Source organism: Euprymna scolopes, chromosome 44 (genome assembly GCF_053919585.1).
Source record: "Euprymna scolopes isolate OS-2025 chromosome 44, ASM5391958v1, whole genome shotgun sequence".
Taxonomy (NCBI): Eukaryota; Metazoa; Mollusca; class Cephalopoda; order Sepiida; family Sepiolidae; genus Euprymna; species Euprymna scolopes.
The window spans coordinates 27,741,278-27,761,731 of NC_136525.1; the positions used below are offsets into that span (position 1 = coordinate 27,741,278).

The 20,454-nt window shown below is 34.0% G+C and overlaps 1 protein-coding gene across 1 annotated transcript in view; it reads left to right on the forward strand.

Moving 5' to 3' along the window:
- Positions 1-20,454, forward strand: part of LOC145268750 (zinc finger MYND domain-containing protein 19-like) — a 137,461-nt gene that overhangs the window by 104,174 nt on the left and 12,833 nt on the right. Inside the window, exons 3-4 of the mRNA XM_080124345.1 lie at positions 8,123-8,229; positions 13,851-14,055. Of these exons, the coding sequence (XP_079980471.1) occupies positions 8,123-8,229; positions 13,851-14,055 (312 nt within the window). The remainder of the gene's footprint in view (positions 1-8,122; positions 8,230-13,850; positions 14,056-20,454) is intronic.

Here is a 20,454-nt window from a genome sequence, read left to right on the forward strand (position 1 = left end):
CAAGAACTTGTTTACATTGGACTTGAAGGCTACTATATTGTAATTGTCCAGGAAGCAGGCCAGTGGAACAATGTTCCACAGGCAGGCAGCTATAGGAAAGAATGTTTGTTCATTGAATCTGCGTTTAGATTTAGGCACAAATGTTTGCTTAAATGAAAAACCCTATCTGAGTAGGCTATATAATTTTTCATTTACATATATATGCGATGTATACTAATTTGGACATTTTTTTTTTTAAATATATACATACACACACGTCCTATGACACAAAAATTAGTAAAGACATTTTACTAACATGTTCTTTTTTTTATTTCAAAGCAAACCAGAATAAAAAAAATTCAGACGAGCCCAATATTTGCCTGGTTTGACTCATGAAAAGAAATTATTTCTTAGTTTTTTTCTTTTTTATAAATTGTATTAAAAAAAAAAAAAGCAACCATTTTTGATCACAAGAATAGGGGGGGGGGGCTAATTTGGCTTATATATAATATGGTACTTGTCTATAGAAAATAGCCTTAAAACACGATGCTTACTCAAAAACCAAACTAATTGACCAATCAAAACCAAACAGAAAATAAGTGACGTTATTTATTCAAATTTTAGGTCAACTTTGACAAAATTCGCCAACACTAAGCTTTTGTAAACAGGCAAAATACACAAACCCTATTCATGGTTAATGAAGAAAATTGAAAAAGTGTTTCTGATGATCGTCTCTTTTTTTTTTTTTCCTCCCCTCTCTAGATACACTAGAGTTTGAACTAGCATATTTGGTCGGTCTGTCAGGCTCAAGTTGGAAATGTTTTCATGACCAAACGCATGGATTGAATAGATGCCACTAATGAATAGGTCTTTGTTTTTACTTTTTTCTGTTTATCTAATGCAAAAGAATCTGCTTGTTTTTCTTATATACCCCCCTCACTGTTGATCTCCTCCCCCACATCACCCTGTCTGTGAGTGAGAACATCATCTTCTATAGCAAGATGGCTGACCGGCAAAGAACGTTGACTCTTCTTAGACAGGATTTCTGTTCAACATTTTAAAATGTTATTTATTTGCCGACTTGACATTTTCACTCTTTGAGAATTATCAGGTTCCCTTGTTCTTTGGTTGATGCTTGCCAATTTCAGTGGCGGCATAAGCAAATTTATATCATTCTTTTTATGCCCACACCATCTCTGCGCCTTACCCCAAAATTGTTGTGTGCCGAGTAATAACTGGTTTATATAGAAAGTAGGGAGACATTTGGAAAGGCCAAACCAATACCTTTATTCAGTGTGTGTGTGTGTGTGTGTGTGTGTGTGTGTGTGTGTGGTTTTTCCTCAAAGTATTATTTCTCTGGTTGTATACCTATAATATTACTGTACTATCTAGTGATATTAGGAACAAGTGAATGTCATATTGCCATTCATTGTCCTTTTAGCTAGGAGCAAAGTGTATTATCTGTTCTCATACTTTCTCATTTTTTATGTCCTAAGTCCATGAAGGAGGTTTTTCGAGACTGGGGCAGTTTTTATTTGGTCCCAATCCAGAGTGTCCCCTTTATGGAAGGTGGATTTTCTCCACATTACAAACCGACTTTAATTTTTTAATTGTAATAAAATATGTTGGGGGTGAGGGGGGACTCTTTATCTAAAACGAAACTCATCTCCTTTCATCACCAATGCTCAGATCCTTGATTTGCCCCAGTCAAAATGAATTGCCCCCTTCTTGTGGAAACCATTTGTTTTGATAAGCTCTTAATGCTAATTTCCAGATAAATGGCTTTAAGAAAATGTTTATAATTGAAAAATTAATATATAAAAGATTCAAATATCTTGAGTAAAATTTTACAAGGAGTTTGAGTACAAAGAGATAGCATGACAAAGTAGGCAGAATTTCAGAGACGATTGATATCAGAATGACAGTTTGACTTGATCGAACCGACTGTGTATGTGTGTATAAAATATATATATATATATATATATATATATATATATATATATATACACACACACATGTTTAGCTTACAATTTACTTTTTCCTTTGACATTAATGCCTGAGCTATGAAGACGTGTTTGCTGCAAACTAAAACATGAACCACTAGCTATTACATTATGCATGCATATTCGTAATGCCATTGTTTGACCTTCACCTGGCAAATTCCATTTCTTTAATTTTCACACTTTTGCACCAATTTTACCCAAAAACTTGATTATAAAGTTTTGCACAGGTTCGAATACCCTATATATGAAGTTTCACGTCTGTAGACCAAAAACTGACCGGAATTTGGTAGGTAAAATTTTGTAAACATATATACGCATACATAAATATGTATAGGAAGAGGTTTGCCCCAATCCAGAGTGTCCCTTGTATAGGAGGTGGATTTTCCCCACATGAGAAAACCGAAAAAAACTCATAGGAAATTAATTAAAATGAATGTTTAAGAGAATATGAAAATTAGCTAGATCTTTTGCTAGTGAATGCAATGAAGTTATATATTCTCTTTTTTTTTTTTTTTTTTTTTTTTTTTTTTAATAAAGAGTTTTTAATATGAATATCAACATACAAAAAAAATATATATATATATATAGGAAACTACTGATCAAATGGCCCATTAAATAATTTTTCCTTAAGTTTCCATAATTTTATATTTATTAAATACTAGTTGTTCATATCCAGTGTTGCCTGGAATGCAGTTAATGTAAATGTGCACTAGGTGATTGCATATTTGATGTTGTATAAGTGAAAGATTTGCTGCAGGTAAGAAATATTTTACTAAGAGAAGGGAGAAAAATTGAAAATATCTCTGATTTTAGCCACCTAAAACTTGTTTTTCTTTGAAAAATGCTAACATTTCCTTAAATGAGGTTTCGTGCTGCAAGTAAGGCACTGCTCTTTTTTTTTTTTTTTTTTTTTTTTTTTTTTAGGAAAATACTGATTTCTGTCAAATCGCTAAATCATTTCCTTATTTTTAATTTATTTTCTTTCAGCATTATTTAGCTGAATCTTCTTTCTTCTTCCCTCCCCTGTTTTGTTTTTCTTTTCCTAATTTTTCTATCTTTCTCTTTCCTTCCTGAAAACTGAAACTAAAGTTTGCTAATTTTGCTGTGATAGCTAAAGTTTCAAATGATTTATGAAGGGGGTTAGATGACTTTTGTTTAATCAAAGAATAAATTTCTGTCTTCTCGCCTATTTCGGTGTGTCTTTTAATTTTAACTTAGTTGAACTGGAATTGTTTAGCAAAAGTTATTATTTTGCGGCTACACATATCCCTTCATTATTATTAAACGTTCTTCGCTAGCTGTATAAACTGCAATAACATGGCTGAGTGTCCACCAAAACCTACAACCTTGGGTCATTTTTATTTTGTCCATCTTTCAACGGTGTTCCCTGTATTATGCCTTCAACGCATATTTTGCATCGCCATATAATAGAACACTTAATTTGACCAAATAATCTCTGAGAATTTGAAAGCGATTGGTCTGAGTTTTTACAACTTTGCAATACTCATGCGATCAAACACTTTTTGATCAGTAATGAAGCACATGATGTAATATAGCAGTTTTTATTTTCTCTCATAATTTTATAATCCAGTTGACACACATTCATACATTCATATCTGTATAAGACTATAGGAAGGAAACTCATTATAAAAATACTTTCTTTTGGTCATTCTTTTGGACTTTCTTTTGGACATTTTTTTTAACATCCTGGCTAAAATGTCTAAATATTTTTCACTCCTTTCCCCAACACTGAGATTGGCTTGTCTATCAGTTTGTTGATTCCAGACGTGCTTTTTCTTGATAAAACAAATTTAGCCATTTTTCAAGCTCCATTTTTAACGATTGTACTATCTCTTATGGCCCAGAAGATTTCATTCTGCTTCGAATGAAAAGATAAACCTGTCATTGTTAATACAACAGTATCTTGCAATTGGTTAATGTTGGTAACCATGAACGCCGTCTCTTCCCACTTTCAAAGAAGATAAAATAAAAATTTTCTTCCTCTTTGCGCCGATATTCTTCATTGTTTTTGTTTTCTCCCATCTCTTATATACTAGCTTGACTATCGCTGTTGCCCAGGAGTTATGATGGAAAATACTGTTCAAAGCACACAAACAGTAACACTTGCTGACAACTTTGCAAATTAAGCAAGAATGTGTCAATTTATAAAAATAAAGTAAAATCCTGCATGAATGGATGAGGAAAAAACTTGGTAAAAAAAATCCTGTTTGAATTTAATTTCAGTTTCTTATCAGTGCGAGTTAAGTATTACGTAAAAAAAAAAAAAAAAAAAAATTGACGTTTCTGAATTTTTGAGATAAGGATTAATAACATGTATTATTTGGATTGTTCGGACTACTGTTCTCATCTTGGTTATTTTCATGGTTTAGTCGATGGAATCTCCAGGCTTTTTCATGTGTGTCTTGACTATGGCTCATTGGTAAATGGTGAAAAGAATATTTTTGTTCTTTTATTGCAATAAACAATAATCGTTAGAATTAAAAATGTGATGTTTGCATGAAACGGAAAGGGCATTATGTCGTTTCATTTTTCTATTGATTCGAATCCGTACCAATTTGTTATGTTTCTGAATTTTTGAGATGAGAATTCTATATCGTTTCTATTCTTCGGACTACTGTTCTCGCCTTTGTTTGTTGTTCTCACGTTTCTGTCAATATCACGTTCAACCTTCAGTTGTTTTTTTTTGTTTTTTTTGTTTTTTTTTTACATAGGCATCACCACTTATCAAGGTCCAAGAGGCTACTCGAGGATAAGGTTAAAGAGGGTATAGTAGAAATTGGACAATATAGTAATCGTTAGTAATGGAAATTCGGTAAATTTGTTAACAAGTGGAATGGCTCATCAGGAACTTGTTTACGTTAGACTTGAAGACAACTATATTGTAGTCAGCTAGAAAGCAGGAAAACGGAAGACAATTCCACAGGTGTGCAGTTCTAAGAAAGAAGCTTTGTTCATGGAATCTACGTTTAGGTTTAGGCACAGATAAAGAGTGAAGGGAATTATTGATAGTGTTTTTAGCTAGATGGGTGTTTCTTATGAAAGTTTGGTGAGAGGAGACCATAGACTGAAGCTCATTCGAACACTTTCCATGAAAATAACGATACAGCAGAGACAAACTCACAACTTCTCTTCTGTGAGAAAGAGGTTGCAGGGAAGAGAAAAGGACATCTCCTACGAGGCTACGAAGTCTATTTTGAACTCTATCAAGGCAGGACAAGTTTTTTCTAGCAGCTCCTGTCCAGATGTGGCAACAGTATTCCATCCTTGGACGTACCTGGCTCTTATATAGATAGAGAATTGCATCAGCAGTGAGATATCTACTGGATCGATAGAAGGATTCCACCATTTTTCCAGTGGCCTTAGCAACAGATTTGATGTACGTGTTCCATTTAAGATCAGGAATAAAGGTCAAGCCCAGAAGCTTGTCAAAACATGAGGCCTCCTCAAGACGAGAGCCCTTCATTTCAAGTGATGCCAGATGTGGATTAGAACGTTGATGATGTAAAGAGAGAAGCTTGGTTTTAGATGCATTAAAAGTAACCAGCCACTCCTTTCCCCAGTGTACCACGTGCTCAAGATCAGAGGAGAGAGAATTGGAGAGAACTTGGTCGTTTACTGTCTTAGATGTGCTACCATAAAATGGTAGTATCATTGGCATAAATGTCTACAAATGATGTAAGAATGTGATTTGGAAGATCATTAATGTAGATCAGGAAAAGAGTTGGGCCCAGGATGGACCCCTGAGGGACTCCAGCATTAATACTGTGAGCTTCTGATTTTTGCCCATCAACTACTACTCTTATGCACCTATCAGAAATAAATGATTTAATAATTGAGAAGACATTTCCAGCTATACCATAGCTAGAGATCTTATGAAGTAAACCTTTATGCCATACCCTATCAAAGGCCTTAGATATGTCAAGAGCAATTGCCCTAGAAAGGTTGCCTCCATTGAGAGATTCGCTAATCCTATAACTGTAAGCACATCTGCTATAGATCTAGCAGAATGGAAACCATATTGTGTCATTAAGAAGGTTATTTTTGCTGAGATGGTTGATTACTTCTGTATTTAACACAGATTCCAGTTGTATCTTGACAATGACTCTTATTGGTGAATAGTGGCAAGAATGTTTTATCCCAACAAACCAAACCAACTCTTTGGTTGGGGGGAAAAAAAAAACAAAAACAAATCTGTTTTCCACCATTTGCCAATAAGTGCAATATAAAAACAAGTGAAGCATTCATGGTCCCCATGAGTGGTCAGTGAACAAGGCATAAAAAAATGACTAAGTTTAGAACAGGGGACGTCAAATCCTGGTGAGAATGAACAACCGGTGCAGTTTCAGACCTTAACACATGTAAATTTAAATTCTGCACCATGCAAAAAAAAAAAAAGAAAAAAGATGACTATCATTTGCCCCCCCTCCCCATTTACTCCAAACGTCCGTAAGGCCTTAACATTTTTAAATTTGAGTTCAACACCATGCAAAACTGCTAGACATACACAGAAAATTTTAGACAAATATGGTAAAATAGTCCCAAAAATGGAGTGTTTTTATTAGCCCGAAAAGAGCCCCTAGGGCACACCCAAGAGTTATAATGAAGTATAGTTAGTTATTTTTATATAGTTAGTTACTTTTCAGAAAGTTTTATAAAAATCCAAGGCATCAATTTTTTTTAATAAGCACAAAAGTATCAATTTTAGCCATTTTTAACCCGAAAGGCACCCATACTCATATCATGTTTATGTTGATGCAAAATTTCAAAACCTTCCAAGGCATAATTATTGAGAACAGTGCAGACAGACGAACAAACAAGGGTAAATTTATAGGTCCACCCTCCTTTTGTTGGGGAACCAATAATACTCAAAATAAGAATAGTAGTCTAAATAATTTGGATAATACCACAAATAAACATGTTCAGAATCTTATTTTGAAAAGAAAATCCTGCTTAAATTAAGTATTACTTGAAAGAATACATTTAAAGTCTTTATCTCAAAAATTTTCTGCAGCTGTAAATAGATTTAATGAGTTTTGGAAAATTTTTAGTTATTTAAAATTTAGAAAAATCCCAATAAAATACTTATTTAAATGTTTAAAAAAATTTATACATTCTTCACTGATATATTCATTTAAATTTTATTTTTGTTTCATTTTTTTACTTGACCATATTGTTAAATATCAAAATGTCTTTATATGAAGTAGTAGGTACTACGTTAGGCCATTTTGAATTTTGTACACTTCTATAAAATGCTTGTAGCAACAGTTCTAGTGGAATGCCCATCATGAAATTCAGAATATATACTGTCATAAGATCAACAAATCTTTTGTCAAAATTAAAAAAAATTAAAATAACGTTTTTTGAGATAATTCAGGTAAAAAGTCAAGGTTAACTTTTTTATTTGACCTTGAAAAAATATCCCCAGATAAAATTGTAGATCTATCCAAGTACTTAGAATAATATATGAATGAACTTTGTAGGCCCATAAAAAACAGATGTCATCTTTTGAAGTTGGTCACTTCTTCATAAAAATTCGCATTTTTGTAAAAAGTCAAGGTCATATCTCAGAAACCCCTTGACGTTGATGTGTAACAGGTGCCATGGAAATCTATAAGTGTAACAAATTTGAAAAAAAAATCTGTGTTGATTTGACATATATGTGGGTGGGTGTTTTCCATATACTATCTGGCATTGACCAGGTTGCAATTAAATTATTTTAGTTAACTTTTATTAGTTTGCATATTTTAAAAACTTATACAGAAAACAAAATGAAATTATAGTTGTAAGGGAGACAACTCTTACATTCTTTTGACCTTCGTTATTCCCTTTGTTCATTTTTTTTTTTTAATATATAATAGTGAAGTAGATTATTATATTGCTATTAACAAATTACCAGTCCGAAACAATTTGATTTGTCAGCATAAAGGCCTTTTGAGTCTGACTTTGAAAATTCATTAATATAACTTTATATGTTAGATATATAACTTTATGTTAAATATATAATTATATTAAAAGTTGTAACTATTGATTAAAGTGGAAAAATAAATGATCAGTTCAAAAAATTTTTTATTTTGTTATTTATTTCATTATCCCCCCCCCCTTTTTTCTTGTGATTTCAGGCTCGGGTTGAAGTAGACAGAGACGGAAACGGGGCCAAAATTTATGCTTACGCTTATGATATCAGCAAAGGGCGGAGTTCTGGTCAATACCTTCATGATTTATTATGGTAAGTGGTTTTTTTTTTTTTTTTTTTTTTTTTTTTTTTTTCAACTGCTTTTATATATTTGTTTTTAGTATTTATGCAGAATATATGAAATAATAGCCTTATTTAGAAAGCCATTTTTAACATGAGGAGGGCATCTTGAAACTACTTTCTCCTAAGAATTTAATAAATATCCTATCTAAAAAAAAAAAAAAAAAAAAAAAAAAAAAAAAGTATGGTCTGTATTCTGCATAAGTATCTTGTTTTCTAATATTTACTTTTCATAAAAATTTAAATGTGGTTAATACAAGATTTGACCTCCTACTGACTTGTGACCTTGTATTTGTGTGCATTTACTCCACAGTTTGTGATTGTCCACGGTGTTTCCACTCAAATTCCGTGCTTCATTTCGACTATGGCTCATACTGTCAGTCATTTGCTCTTAGTCATTGGTGTAACAAATGGATTTTTCTTTAAAAAAATTACAAATCTATTTTCAAAGCAATCCCTGATGAAGGTGAGAGTTATCACCAAACATTTGGATTAAAATGTTTAGTTAAAAAAAAATTTGTATTGTATCGGTTTTCTAAATTACAAATTTATTCAAATTTAAACAACGCTTCCTAAGAGATGGCCTTTGGGTCAAGATCAAAATGTAGTATCTGTTCAGATCTACACTTCAATTTCTTGTCCTCTGTCAGTGGAGGAGAAATTCTTCACGACTGAGACAATTTTTATTTTTGTTCCTTTTCTCCACATTAAAAAACGACTCTGGTGTCTAACTCTGTCCCGTGGGGAGGCATTGTAAATGGGAACAACGCTTCCTAAGAGAGGGGGGGGGGCTTTTGATAATGACAAAATTTTATTTTTATACGTTTAAAATTATACTTTCACTACCAGAGAACAAATTTACAATTAGAAAAACCTGTCCACTTTAAAGTTTGACTATATCCTGAGTCAAATTGAAAGAAAACACAACTAAACACGGTCCTTCAGCTTCGGTTCCAGAGGCTAAAAGAAGTCAACTATCCCCCTCTGCCTGTTTTGCTGGAATATATAGTGAAGTACTACCCTTTGGGGTAGGACACATAACTTGTCCACTTGAAAATTATTGGCTGTTAAATCATGGAACAAAAAAAACTGACTTTTCCTCAAATATAGAGTTCAAAATAGACTTCGTAGCCTCGTAGGAGATGTCCTTTTCTCCTCCTTGCAACCTCTATCTCACAGAAGAGATGTTGCGAGTTTGTCTCTGATGTATCGTTATTTTCATGGAAAGTGTTCAACTGAGCTTCAATCTATGGTCCCCCCTCGCCAAACTTTCACAAGAAACACTCGTCTAGCTGTAAACACTATCAATAATTTCCCCCACTCTTTATCTGTGCCTAAACCTAAACGTAGATTCCATGAACAAAGCTTCTTTCTTAGAACTGCACGCCTGTGGAATTGTCTTCCGTTTTCCTGCTTTCCGGCTGACTACAATATGGTTGTGTTCAAGTCTAAAGTAAATAAGTTCTTGATGGGCCGTTCCATATAGGTTATTAAATTTGCCAAATTTTCATTACTAATGATTACTATATTGACCAATTTCTACTGTACACTCTTTAACCCTTATCCTTGAGTGGCCTCTGGGCCTTGATAATGTGGTGATGCCTTTGTAAAAAAAAAAAAAAAAAATAGGCTTTCTTTTCTTTTTTTTCACCCCCTTTTTTAAGAAACTAAATCGTTTGTATGAATGTACAATTTTTCTCAAAATAACATTTGAAAAGAAACAAATATCAATTAAACAGCATAAAAACAGGAAAAACTATTAAAAAAAAATGGCTCAAGTATTTATTTATTTTATATTTTAGGTGTAGGTCGAATTAGTCAGGAGTATTTCAGGCTTAAACAGCCTAAAATACTCCTGACTAATTCGGTAAGCAACAAAATCCCACTCTTTCATTGTTGAAGTCCCTAGATGCTGGAAAGCCTTCTATTTTAATAGTTTGTTCCCTCAGACTTTGGAATTCCTTCCTTATTTCCTGTTTCTTTGATTGTGCCAATCTGCAGACATCTCGCTTAACTCCCAATAGTTCTTTGTTAGACACAATCCCAAATAGTCGCTTTTGTTCCAAGTGGCGATATGTCCTGTTTGGGGTGTTTGGGGCAGCCAAATAGCTTACTAAAATCTAAAAATCAAACCAATCACTTGCATATTATGAATAGTCAAAATCCAACAATTTAAAAACGCTTTCACAAAAAAGAAATTTTACAAAAAATCTGATTCTAAATTTAAAAAAAAAAAAAAAAATCCTGACTAGTTGAAAGGTCCGTGAACAATGGCCTCTCTATTTTCCCCATCATATGCATTGCAACTGCACTAAGTATGCATTATTGTACGTGCTTAGAAACCTACAAAATGACCTGTGTATGTAATTTTTTTTCCTTTGTTTCACACTCTCTCCTCTGTGTCCATATTATTGCATTGGTTAATCCCAATTGGAGCAAATGTAGAAGAGTGTTCAGAACTATAACTGATCCAACATTCACAAATCCTAGGTTGCCCATGATTCAGTCACTGCTGGTGACATGGGTCTCTGTATATGGAAAATCACACAAGTTTCTACGTGTGTGACCTGAGAAGTCCTGAATGCAACTTCAAAAGATTCTAACCTATAAACTCATCATATTTAGTTTAACATCCATTTTACATTCAGGCATGTGTTGGACAGCTTTAATAAATGAACTTCTAAACTAGCCTATTTTTTTGCCAGGTCCTTATTTATTCCTTCAGCACCAAAACTAACAGTGTTGGCCATTGTTGAGATGACATGTTCTCTGTTGCCTTAGATATGTCTCTGCTTCTGTACAGTTCTAGAAGATCCATCCTCTCAGGCTTTGCTTTCTCTCTTTGAGAAGGGGTTAGTTTCAAGTTGATCACTTGAAACATTTCTACCAAGGAATACCAATGGGGCTGCCCAGGCATTTTTGTAGGCCAGAGTGCTCTTCCTCTTGGACACTGTCTTTTTAAGTCTCACTTTTCGACGCTCATGTCACATCATCCTATCAAGGAAGGAGATAAATAATTTTTATCCTCCCATCTTTTCTTTGGCATTCCTTTTTTTGACTGATCTTGCTACCGCAACTGCTCTATAGCTATTAATTCAAGAACTCTTATTCAGTCCTTCAACATAGTCATATTATCATTAAAGTATCCTGTTATGCATATAATCGTTAGCAATGAGGTTTACAAGTGTGGTTGTGAAAGGCCATGCAAGTATTCAATCCAATGAGTGTAGCCAGTTTCTTTGCATCATTCCGCTCCTCTCACTACTTACCATTCACTGTCTATATTATATTTCATTAAGTCTGTCTGTCTGTCCCTTTTTTTATCAGAAATTACTAGACCAATCTGGCTGAAATTGTGTATGGACCTTTATATGGTGCAGCAAACGAAGTGTTATGGTTCAATACACAGTTAATAATTAATAAGGATTAATATTTAATGCTGACATGGACACAAATTTAATCATATTCAACCATCAATTTGGCAGAAAGCACTTATTTTAAATTAACAAACTATAAACTTTCCTGTATTTAAGACTAAAAGGCCTAGTATTTTATAATATTTGTTGTACTGTTTGATATTAAAATATGTAACTTATATAATCTTTTAAATAGAAGATGGCAACCATTTTCCCTCCTTATATAATATCTACTAACATGCTATCCATGAACGTCAGGTCATTGGTTTAAATAAGGGAAAAATTGAATTCTGTGATTCTGAAATTTCTATTCTGTAATTTTGACAAAGAGACGAGTATGGCTGTGGACCATTTTCTATTCTCGTGAAACACAAATATAACAATTCATTGAGTGTAACCAATTTACTCTCACTTATTTACATCATTCCATTCCTCTCATCATTCACACTTTATTTACATTATTCACCCTTCCCTCAACCATCTAAAACATTTATCTACATGTGAAAGTGTGTATGGTGAAAAGATAACTGCATCGCAATCTGGCAATGATGAATTATATACACAAAAAAAAAAATGGAGGAAAAAAATATATATACAACAAATAACTGTTACCAAGTGCCAGAAAATGAAGATTTCTAACTGCATGTATAATTTTAAAGATTTAAGCTCACAGTATTAATGCTGGAGTCCCTCAGGGGTCCATCCTGGGCCCAACTCTTTTCCTGATCTACATAAATGATCTTCCAAATCACATTCTTACATCATTTGTAGACATTTATGCCAATGATATTACCATTTATGGTAGCACATCTAAGACAGTAAATGACCAAGTTCTCTCCAATTCTCTCTCCTCTGATCTTGAGCAGGTGGTACAATGGGGAAAGGAGTGGCTGGTTACTTTTAATGCATCTAAAACCAAGCTTCTCTCTTTACATCATCAACGTTCTGATCCACATCTGGCATCAATTGAAATGAAGGGCTCTCATCTTGAGGAGGCCTCAAGTTTTGACAAGCTCTGGGCTTGACCTTTACTTCTGATCTTAAATGGAACACGTACATCAAATCTGTTGCTAAGGCCACTGAAAAAATGGTGGGATCTTTCTATCGATCCAGTAGATATCTCACTACTGATGCAATTCTCTATCTACATAAGAGCCAAGTTTGTCCAAGGATGGAATACTGTTGCCACATCTGGACAGGAGCTGCTAGAAAAAACTTGTCCTGCCTTGATAGAGTTCAAAATAGACTTCCTAGCCTTATAGGAAGTATCCTTTTTTCTTCCTTGCAATCTCTATCTCACAGAAGAGATGTAGTGAGTTTGTCTTTACTTTATCGTTATTTTCATGGCAAGTGCTCGACTGAGCTTCAATCTATGATCTCCCCTCACCAAACTTTCACAAGAAACACTCGTCTAGCTGAAAATACTATCAATAATTCCCCCCACTCTTTATCTGTTTCTAAACCTAAACGTAGATTCCAGGAACAAAGCTTTTTTCTTAGAACTACACGCCTGTGGAACTATCTTCCATTTTCCTGCTTTCCAACTGACTACAATATAGTTGTCTTCAAGTCCAATGTAAACAAACTCTTAATAAGCTGTTCCTCTTAATTTAACAAATTTACTGAATTTCAATTACTGATAATTACTAAATTGTCCAATTGACTACTGTACACTCTTTAACCCTTATCCTCGAGTGGCCCCTGGGCCTTGATAAGTGGTGATGCCTAAGTAAAAAAAAAAAAAAAAAAAAACTGTTTCCAAACGTGTAAAAATAAAAATGACTTTTTATAAGTGCTTCAAAGATAATAAATTAAAAAAAAAAATAAAAGGCTTTTAATCTGACTGACTTAAGCTTATATCATTACCCCCGCTTTTAAAAAAATCTTTTAAACCTGAAATTTGTAGACACCTTCCCAAAACAAAAAGAAGAAAAAAACTACCATTTTTTTTTTCTCTATACTCGTACTTAGCTAAGTAAGTGATAATACCTTTTAGATGTAATAAATGTTAGCTTCCACACTTTAAGATTATACAGAAAATTAAATTTATTTCTTACATATATTTGCCGATCTCATTTTTGCACTGTTAACTATATTACCTCATTGCCCAGAATTTTAGTAGCATGTACATTATTCTTTGTGTCGGTCAATTATTTATTTATTTTTTTTTTATTCCAGGGAGAAACATTGTGGTGGAATTGCTCCTTCATGGAAAGTGGTTCACAAAAATGGCGTCACTGTTGACAATCGGTTAGATAATTTGTCACTGGTTATTGAATCAAGCTCAACGTATCAACTAGATGAACCATCAAACAAAGCAAATCGAGAACAGAGTTTGTATTGGATAGCCGTGCAACAGTTACAACAAGACCCCATAGAAGAGGTAGGACTTTATTTTTTTTTTTTTCTCTATCTAATAGGTTGGAATCCTTAGATTCAACTATTTTACTAGAGAGCAAACTTGAGACTTGCAACATAATGGAATTTCTAAATATGGAACACTTTTTTAATCTCTTCTCACACAGGAAATTTATTGGTTAGAGTTCAAAAACTAAAAAAAAAAATCAGATTTTTCTTTTTCTCATAGAGAAATATATATTTAGAAAAAATTACCCATGAGTCATTCCAAAAGTAAAACCTATTATTTTTCTTTAACTCAAAACATTGAAGAGTTATGAAGATTGAGATAGTACCATTTAAAACGGGTGACCTTTTGTGTTCCTAAATTTATTTCTACAGAGTCATTACCATTCTCGATGCCCTTTTGCAATGAATTCAATAACACCTCTCTGCTTCTGATCCACATCCATGACAGGGGTTGCTTACTTTCCTTACTTACTGTCAATATCTGCAACAGAGAAATGAACCTTTCAGATCATGAAAATATAAGTTCAATCATTATAATGCCATTTGCAATCCTCTCTGATCCATTCAGGCGGAATGAAAAATAGGAGGCATTACTTTTGGAGTGACCTTTATATAATGTTTTGTATAATTTGTTGTGAAGCGATGCACCCCCCCCCCTCTCGACAACCACTGTCACTTCAATACTGTTGTGTGCCATGGTTTTCTGTTATTCCTCATCTTTTCTCATTCTGGTCATCTTTTCACATTGATGATTCCCAAGGGTGCCATCACTGGTGTATAAGTACGAAAATATGAAACAAAACACAAATTTTGACACCTTCTGTAGATATCAGTTGTACTCTGGATTTGTGTGCCCCATTGCAGAAAACAATCCTCCAAACGTTAACCATCACATCTGTCTGTCAAGGCCATCACTATTGGTGGGTAAAATTCTTCTGATCTGCTTCAAACCATAAACAGAACTAACTCTAAATATATCCATCTCTATTTCCGGTTCTTTGTCTTAATTATTGCTACTGCTGCTTAATAGAAACGCTTTTTTTTTTTTTTAAATCTCTTAACATGGAGGGTGGGGGGCATTCATAGTATCGATATAGAGTTCTTGTAAAAATCTGGATACAAACTGGTGAAAAACATTACAAATGCAGCGTTAAATGCAAACTAATGATGAAAATAAAATATACACGTTTTATTATTCTTCTAAATTTAATAAATGCAAAAGTATTTTTTATTTAGTACACCTACATTACCATTAAAATTTAAATCAATAAAAAATATTTTTTTAAAAAATTGTATATAGAGAGCATGACCTAAACATATTTGTATGCCTAATTTTTATTGTTTTGTGTTCATTTTTAATTTTATAGATGCAATAGTTTTGTCCATATTAACAGTAATTAATCTGACGAAAAGAGGATAAATTAAAATATAAATTTTTAAGGGAGGTAATTTAAATGGGAATTATTGGTTTTCAAACTTGTAATAGATTTATATTAAAAACTAGTTGTACCTGGCCACACATTGCCATGGCTTAGTGGAAATGGAAAACAAAAATGTGGAAACGCCCCCCCCCCCCCCATGAAATCCACACCTTGTTTTTCTTTCGCATTAATCTCATCAATTACAAATGTAACACTCATGAGTTTAAAAAAAGGAAGTTTTTTTTTAATATTATTTTTATGATTTTTATCGTTAAGTCTGTTTTTTGGTAAATGACAACAACTGGAATACCCTGACCCAATTACCGCAAAAAAATAGTTCGCATCCATCAGACTTAAAGACTAGACCGGAAACTCAAAATGAAATGAAATATAAATTATTTATTTACTTGTTTAACTATTATTATTTTTGTTTTTGCTGCACTTTTCTTTATTTAGAACGAATTACTATTTCATTATCAGTCTAATACAAAATTGTTATTTCTAATATTTTTTCCATGTGTACCTGCTTGAATTACTATTTCAAGTTCTCCTGACTCTTTTATCTCCCAATTTTTCGTCTGCTAAAATGTTAATCATGTGATTACGATGTAGCGATAATAAAATGTACCATTCATTTAAGTGCCACTTGTTATGGATTTAGCTGAATGCGATATTAAAAATCACTTTATTGGTACTTATGTTACCGGGCTGGCGGATGTTTTGTACCTATTCTGTACTTTCACCTAACAATTTAGTAAACAAAAAGATATTGTAAAACTTGAATTTAATTCGAAAATACTATTTAAAAAATAGCAGGCATAAGCACCATTTCATTTGACATATTTCTATTCTAGAGGACCATTTGAATAAATTCACCAGGAGTGAAATTTAAAGTGTTGTGTGATTTAAAAAAATAATTTTACTTTTAGTTGCATTTGTGTTGTATTTCTTCAATTTTGAATAATTTCACAATTATGAATTTGTGTGTACTTTTAAAAAGTAATATATTTTCAGTTGCGCTTTATTTTATTTTATTTATTACTGTAATTACGTGAATATAATTTTATTAGACGAAAAATTGTGAGACTGAAGAGCCAGGAGAACAATATTTCATATTTCTTACTGAAATGAAATATAATTGTTAATTAGTTTATTTTTTCCATGCGTATGTGAATATAATGCCCCGAAAAGGAAACAAAATTTTTAAAAAACACAGCACCGAAACAATAAATATAAGTTGTTTTTTGGGCTAAAGCTAAAAGTGTAGTATCTGTTCTGATGCTGCACCTTCATGTTAACATAACGAATACATATGTACAAAGAAAACTTGCGCGCACATACTCAAACGCACATGTATGCGTATAAACACCAACACATACGTACCCAAGTTTACGTGACTTAATTAGTTCTATGGTATACGTACACCTACATACAGATGCACTCAAACGCGCACAAGTTTTTGTGGCGTATTAGTTTAATGGCACACACACATGCACGAACACGCACACAAGTAAACAAAAACAAACACGTATGTGGAAGTTTATGCGGCCTATTAGTCTAATGCACACACATACGCACACTTGTTTTTTTAATGTGTAAATACATGTGTAATGCATTGTCAGTGTGTTTAATGCCATAAATAATAAGCCAGAAGGTTTCTCTTTCATATGTATGTAATCTGAAGAGGCCATATTCAAATATAAGTGTTCGGTTTTGAGGCTGAAACTGTTAATCCTGAATGTAGGAATGCTTAGAGTTCAGCCAATCAAAATGTAGGGAATTGTGTAGATGAAAAGTGGTAAGAGTATGCGATGTGTATGAATTCAGTAGCCTGTTGTGTAGACACCAGAAAATAGGAAAAAGTATAAATTCACGTAGTGAAGAATGGGGTCATAAGAAGACTTATGGAATAGGTGGACAAATAGGAACTACTTCCGTTAAAGGTAATGGCGATAGTGATGATGTCGCTCCTAGGATGTAATGTACGATTTTATTGCATTCTGGTGGTGATGAAATCGCTGAAGGCGTTTTTGATATTGCTTAGGTTTTGTTAGATGGTCAAAGAGAGATAATCCATAAATCGATAAATGCAGAATTATCTCCCTTCCATCAAGAGATTAGTTGAGTCTGGCAGCTAGGCGAGACCAGGAGAACAGACTGGGAACATTCAACATGGCCGCTACAGACTATCGTTTCCTCAATCGTTCATTACAAACATTTAAGTTTATGTTATAGTTAAATAAATAATGTATTACAAATGCATTCAGTGTTGATTATAATTCATACCCTTTCAAGTATCGGTTTTACCAAATAATCACAAACACATCAATGGCGACGATGGATTTGGATTTTAACTCACAGAAAAACATAAACGCACATGGTGTCAGGTTCTAAGAAGCGATTTACGCCTCAAGCCGCGATTTTCCTGAGCAAATTTCCACATTTTTTTTGAACACCAAAAAAAAAAAAAAAAGGAATTTTTCCTTAAAATATTTTTTCTTGCGAAAAAAAAAAAAAAAACGAATTTTTCTTTGACAATATTTTTTTTTTCTTGTTGAAGAAAGAGAAAAAAACACTCATGGATCTAAATATGCTCGAAAGAATCCTTCAATCCCAACAAACGGAATTTTTAAAAGCTCAGAACAGTCTTATTGAAAATCTGACAACCCAGTTTAACAAGCAAATTATAAACTTACCAAAATCAAATTCTCTGGACTCCATATCAAGCACGATAACGGAATTTTTGTTCAATCCGGACTCAAAACAAACATTCAACGCTTGGTATGGCCGTTGGAAAGATACGTTTGAAAATGAATTCGCATCCATGGACGACTCCTGGAGAACGCGTTTACTGTTACGGAAACTTGGCACAGTCGAAATTTTTGGTGAGTCAGTTATCTTTATTTAATATTAGATACAATTGCTTGAAATTAAAGAAAGATGATACGGACGATTTGATAAAATATGCGGGAATTGTAAACCAAACCTGCGAAAGTTTTCAGCTGAAATCGCTGACTGAGGATCAATTCAAGTGCCTCATCTTCATCGCGGGATTACAATCACCCCAGGATGCGGACATCCGCACTTGTTTATTGTCCATGATTGAAAAAGACAAGGACATAACGATAAGACTTCTGACCACAGAATGCCAGCGGCTCACAAATTTAAAACGGGGACACAGCAATGGTGCAACAACAAACCCCATCTGTTTCAAAAATAAAATCAGTTGAGAAAAACTCTACTGGAAAAACCAAAGAACCCCCAACGCCCTGTTGGTCATGTGGGGAAATGCACTATGCTCGCTTTTGCCCATTCAAAAGACACATATGCCAACAATGCTCGCGTCGTGGGCACAAGGATGGATTTTGTGGTAATAACCACAACCCTTCTAAACACATTACGGCACAGCCAAGAGGCAAAAATCACAGAAAAACTCCAGGACGGTTCCAGAAAGCCTCATCAAATTCAATTTTTGCTACTTTCAATGTGAATTTTGAAGCTCGGAGAAAGTACCTAATTGTTGAAATAAACAACAAACCGGTGAATTTTCAGTTTGATACTGCTTCAGACATCACTCTAATTTCACGCCAAACGTGGGAGTCGTTGGGAAAACCAACACTTAAGACAAATCATGTTGCTTGTGGGGCATCAGGAAAAAAAATACAATTAACTGGTGAGTTAACATGTAATGTCTCTTTTCAAGAAAAGCAATTTTCAGGTGTGTGCTATGTTTCGGAAGTGTCAACACTGAATCTTCTTGGACTAGATTTCATTGAGGAATTGGACCTTTTTAATGTTCCCCTCAACACAGTTTTCAGTTCCTTCAACATTAATGCTGCCACAGATGCTGAAACACATTTTAAAAACTTGCTCAAAGCAAAATTCAGCAAAGTTTTTCAGGAGGGTCTTGGGCTCTGCTCGAAAGCTAAAGCAACTCTAAAACTGAAGGCAGACGCAAAACCAGTCTTCAGACCAAAACGGCCAGTGCCATACGCAGCTTTAGCTACCGTGGAGAAAGAATTGGATCGTCTTCAACAAGAAGGGGTTATCCAACCCACAAATTATTCATCCTGGGCAGCACCTATTGTCATTGTAAAGAAGGCAAATGGCAAAGTACGTTTATGCGCGGACTTCAGCACAGGGCTAAATGACCAACTTGAGACACACCAGTACCCACTACCAGTACCAGAAGATCTGTTTTCAAAACTTAATGGTGGGACTTGTTTTGCAAAACTGGACCTTGCAGACGCATATTTGCAAATGGAAGTTGACGAAGATTCCAAAAATCTTCTCACTATTAACACCCACAAGGGACTGTTTCAATTTAACCGCCTTCCATTTGGGGTCAAGTCAGCTCCAGCAATATTTCAACAAACCATGGACACCATGCTCACAGGATTGCCAGGAGTTTCTGCCTATATTGATGACATTATTGTGACAGGTACATCTCAAGAAGAACTCTTATATTGCCTCACTTCCGTGCTGGAGCGAATCCAACAATATGGATTTCACTTAAGACCAGATAAATGCAAATTTTTCCAAACTTCTGTGAAATACCTTGGATTTATATTTGAAAAAAATGGTTGAAAACCAGACCCGGGCAATATCCAGGCAATAAAGCATATGCCAGCTCCAAAGGACGTTGCAACATTACGCTCTTTTCTTGGACTTGTAAGCCACTATGGTTCATTTTTACCCGAACTACATAGGTTACGGGGACCACTAAATGATCTTTTACAAAAAGATACCAAATGGAACTGGTCCAACGCCTGTAAAGAGTCGTTTGAGAAAATTAAAGCACTTCTCAGTTCAAATTTATTACTGACACACTACGACTCATCTTTGGACATTACTGTTGTGACAGATGCTTCAGACTACGGAGTCAGAGCAGTAATATCACACATTTTCCCTGACGGAAGCGAAAAAGCAATTGCACATGCATCAAAGTCTTTGATGCCTACGGAACGAAAATACAGCCAAATTGAGAAGGAAGC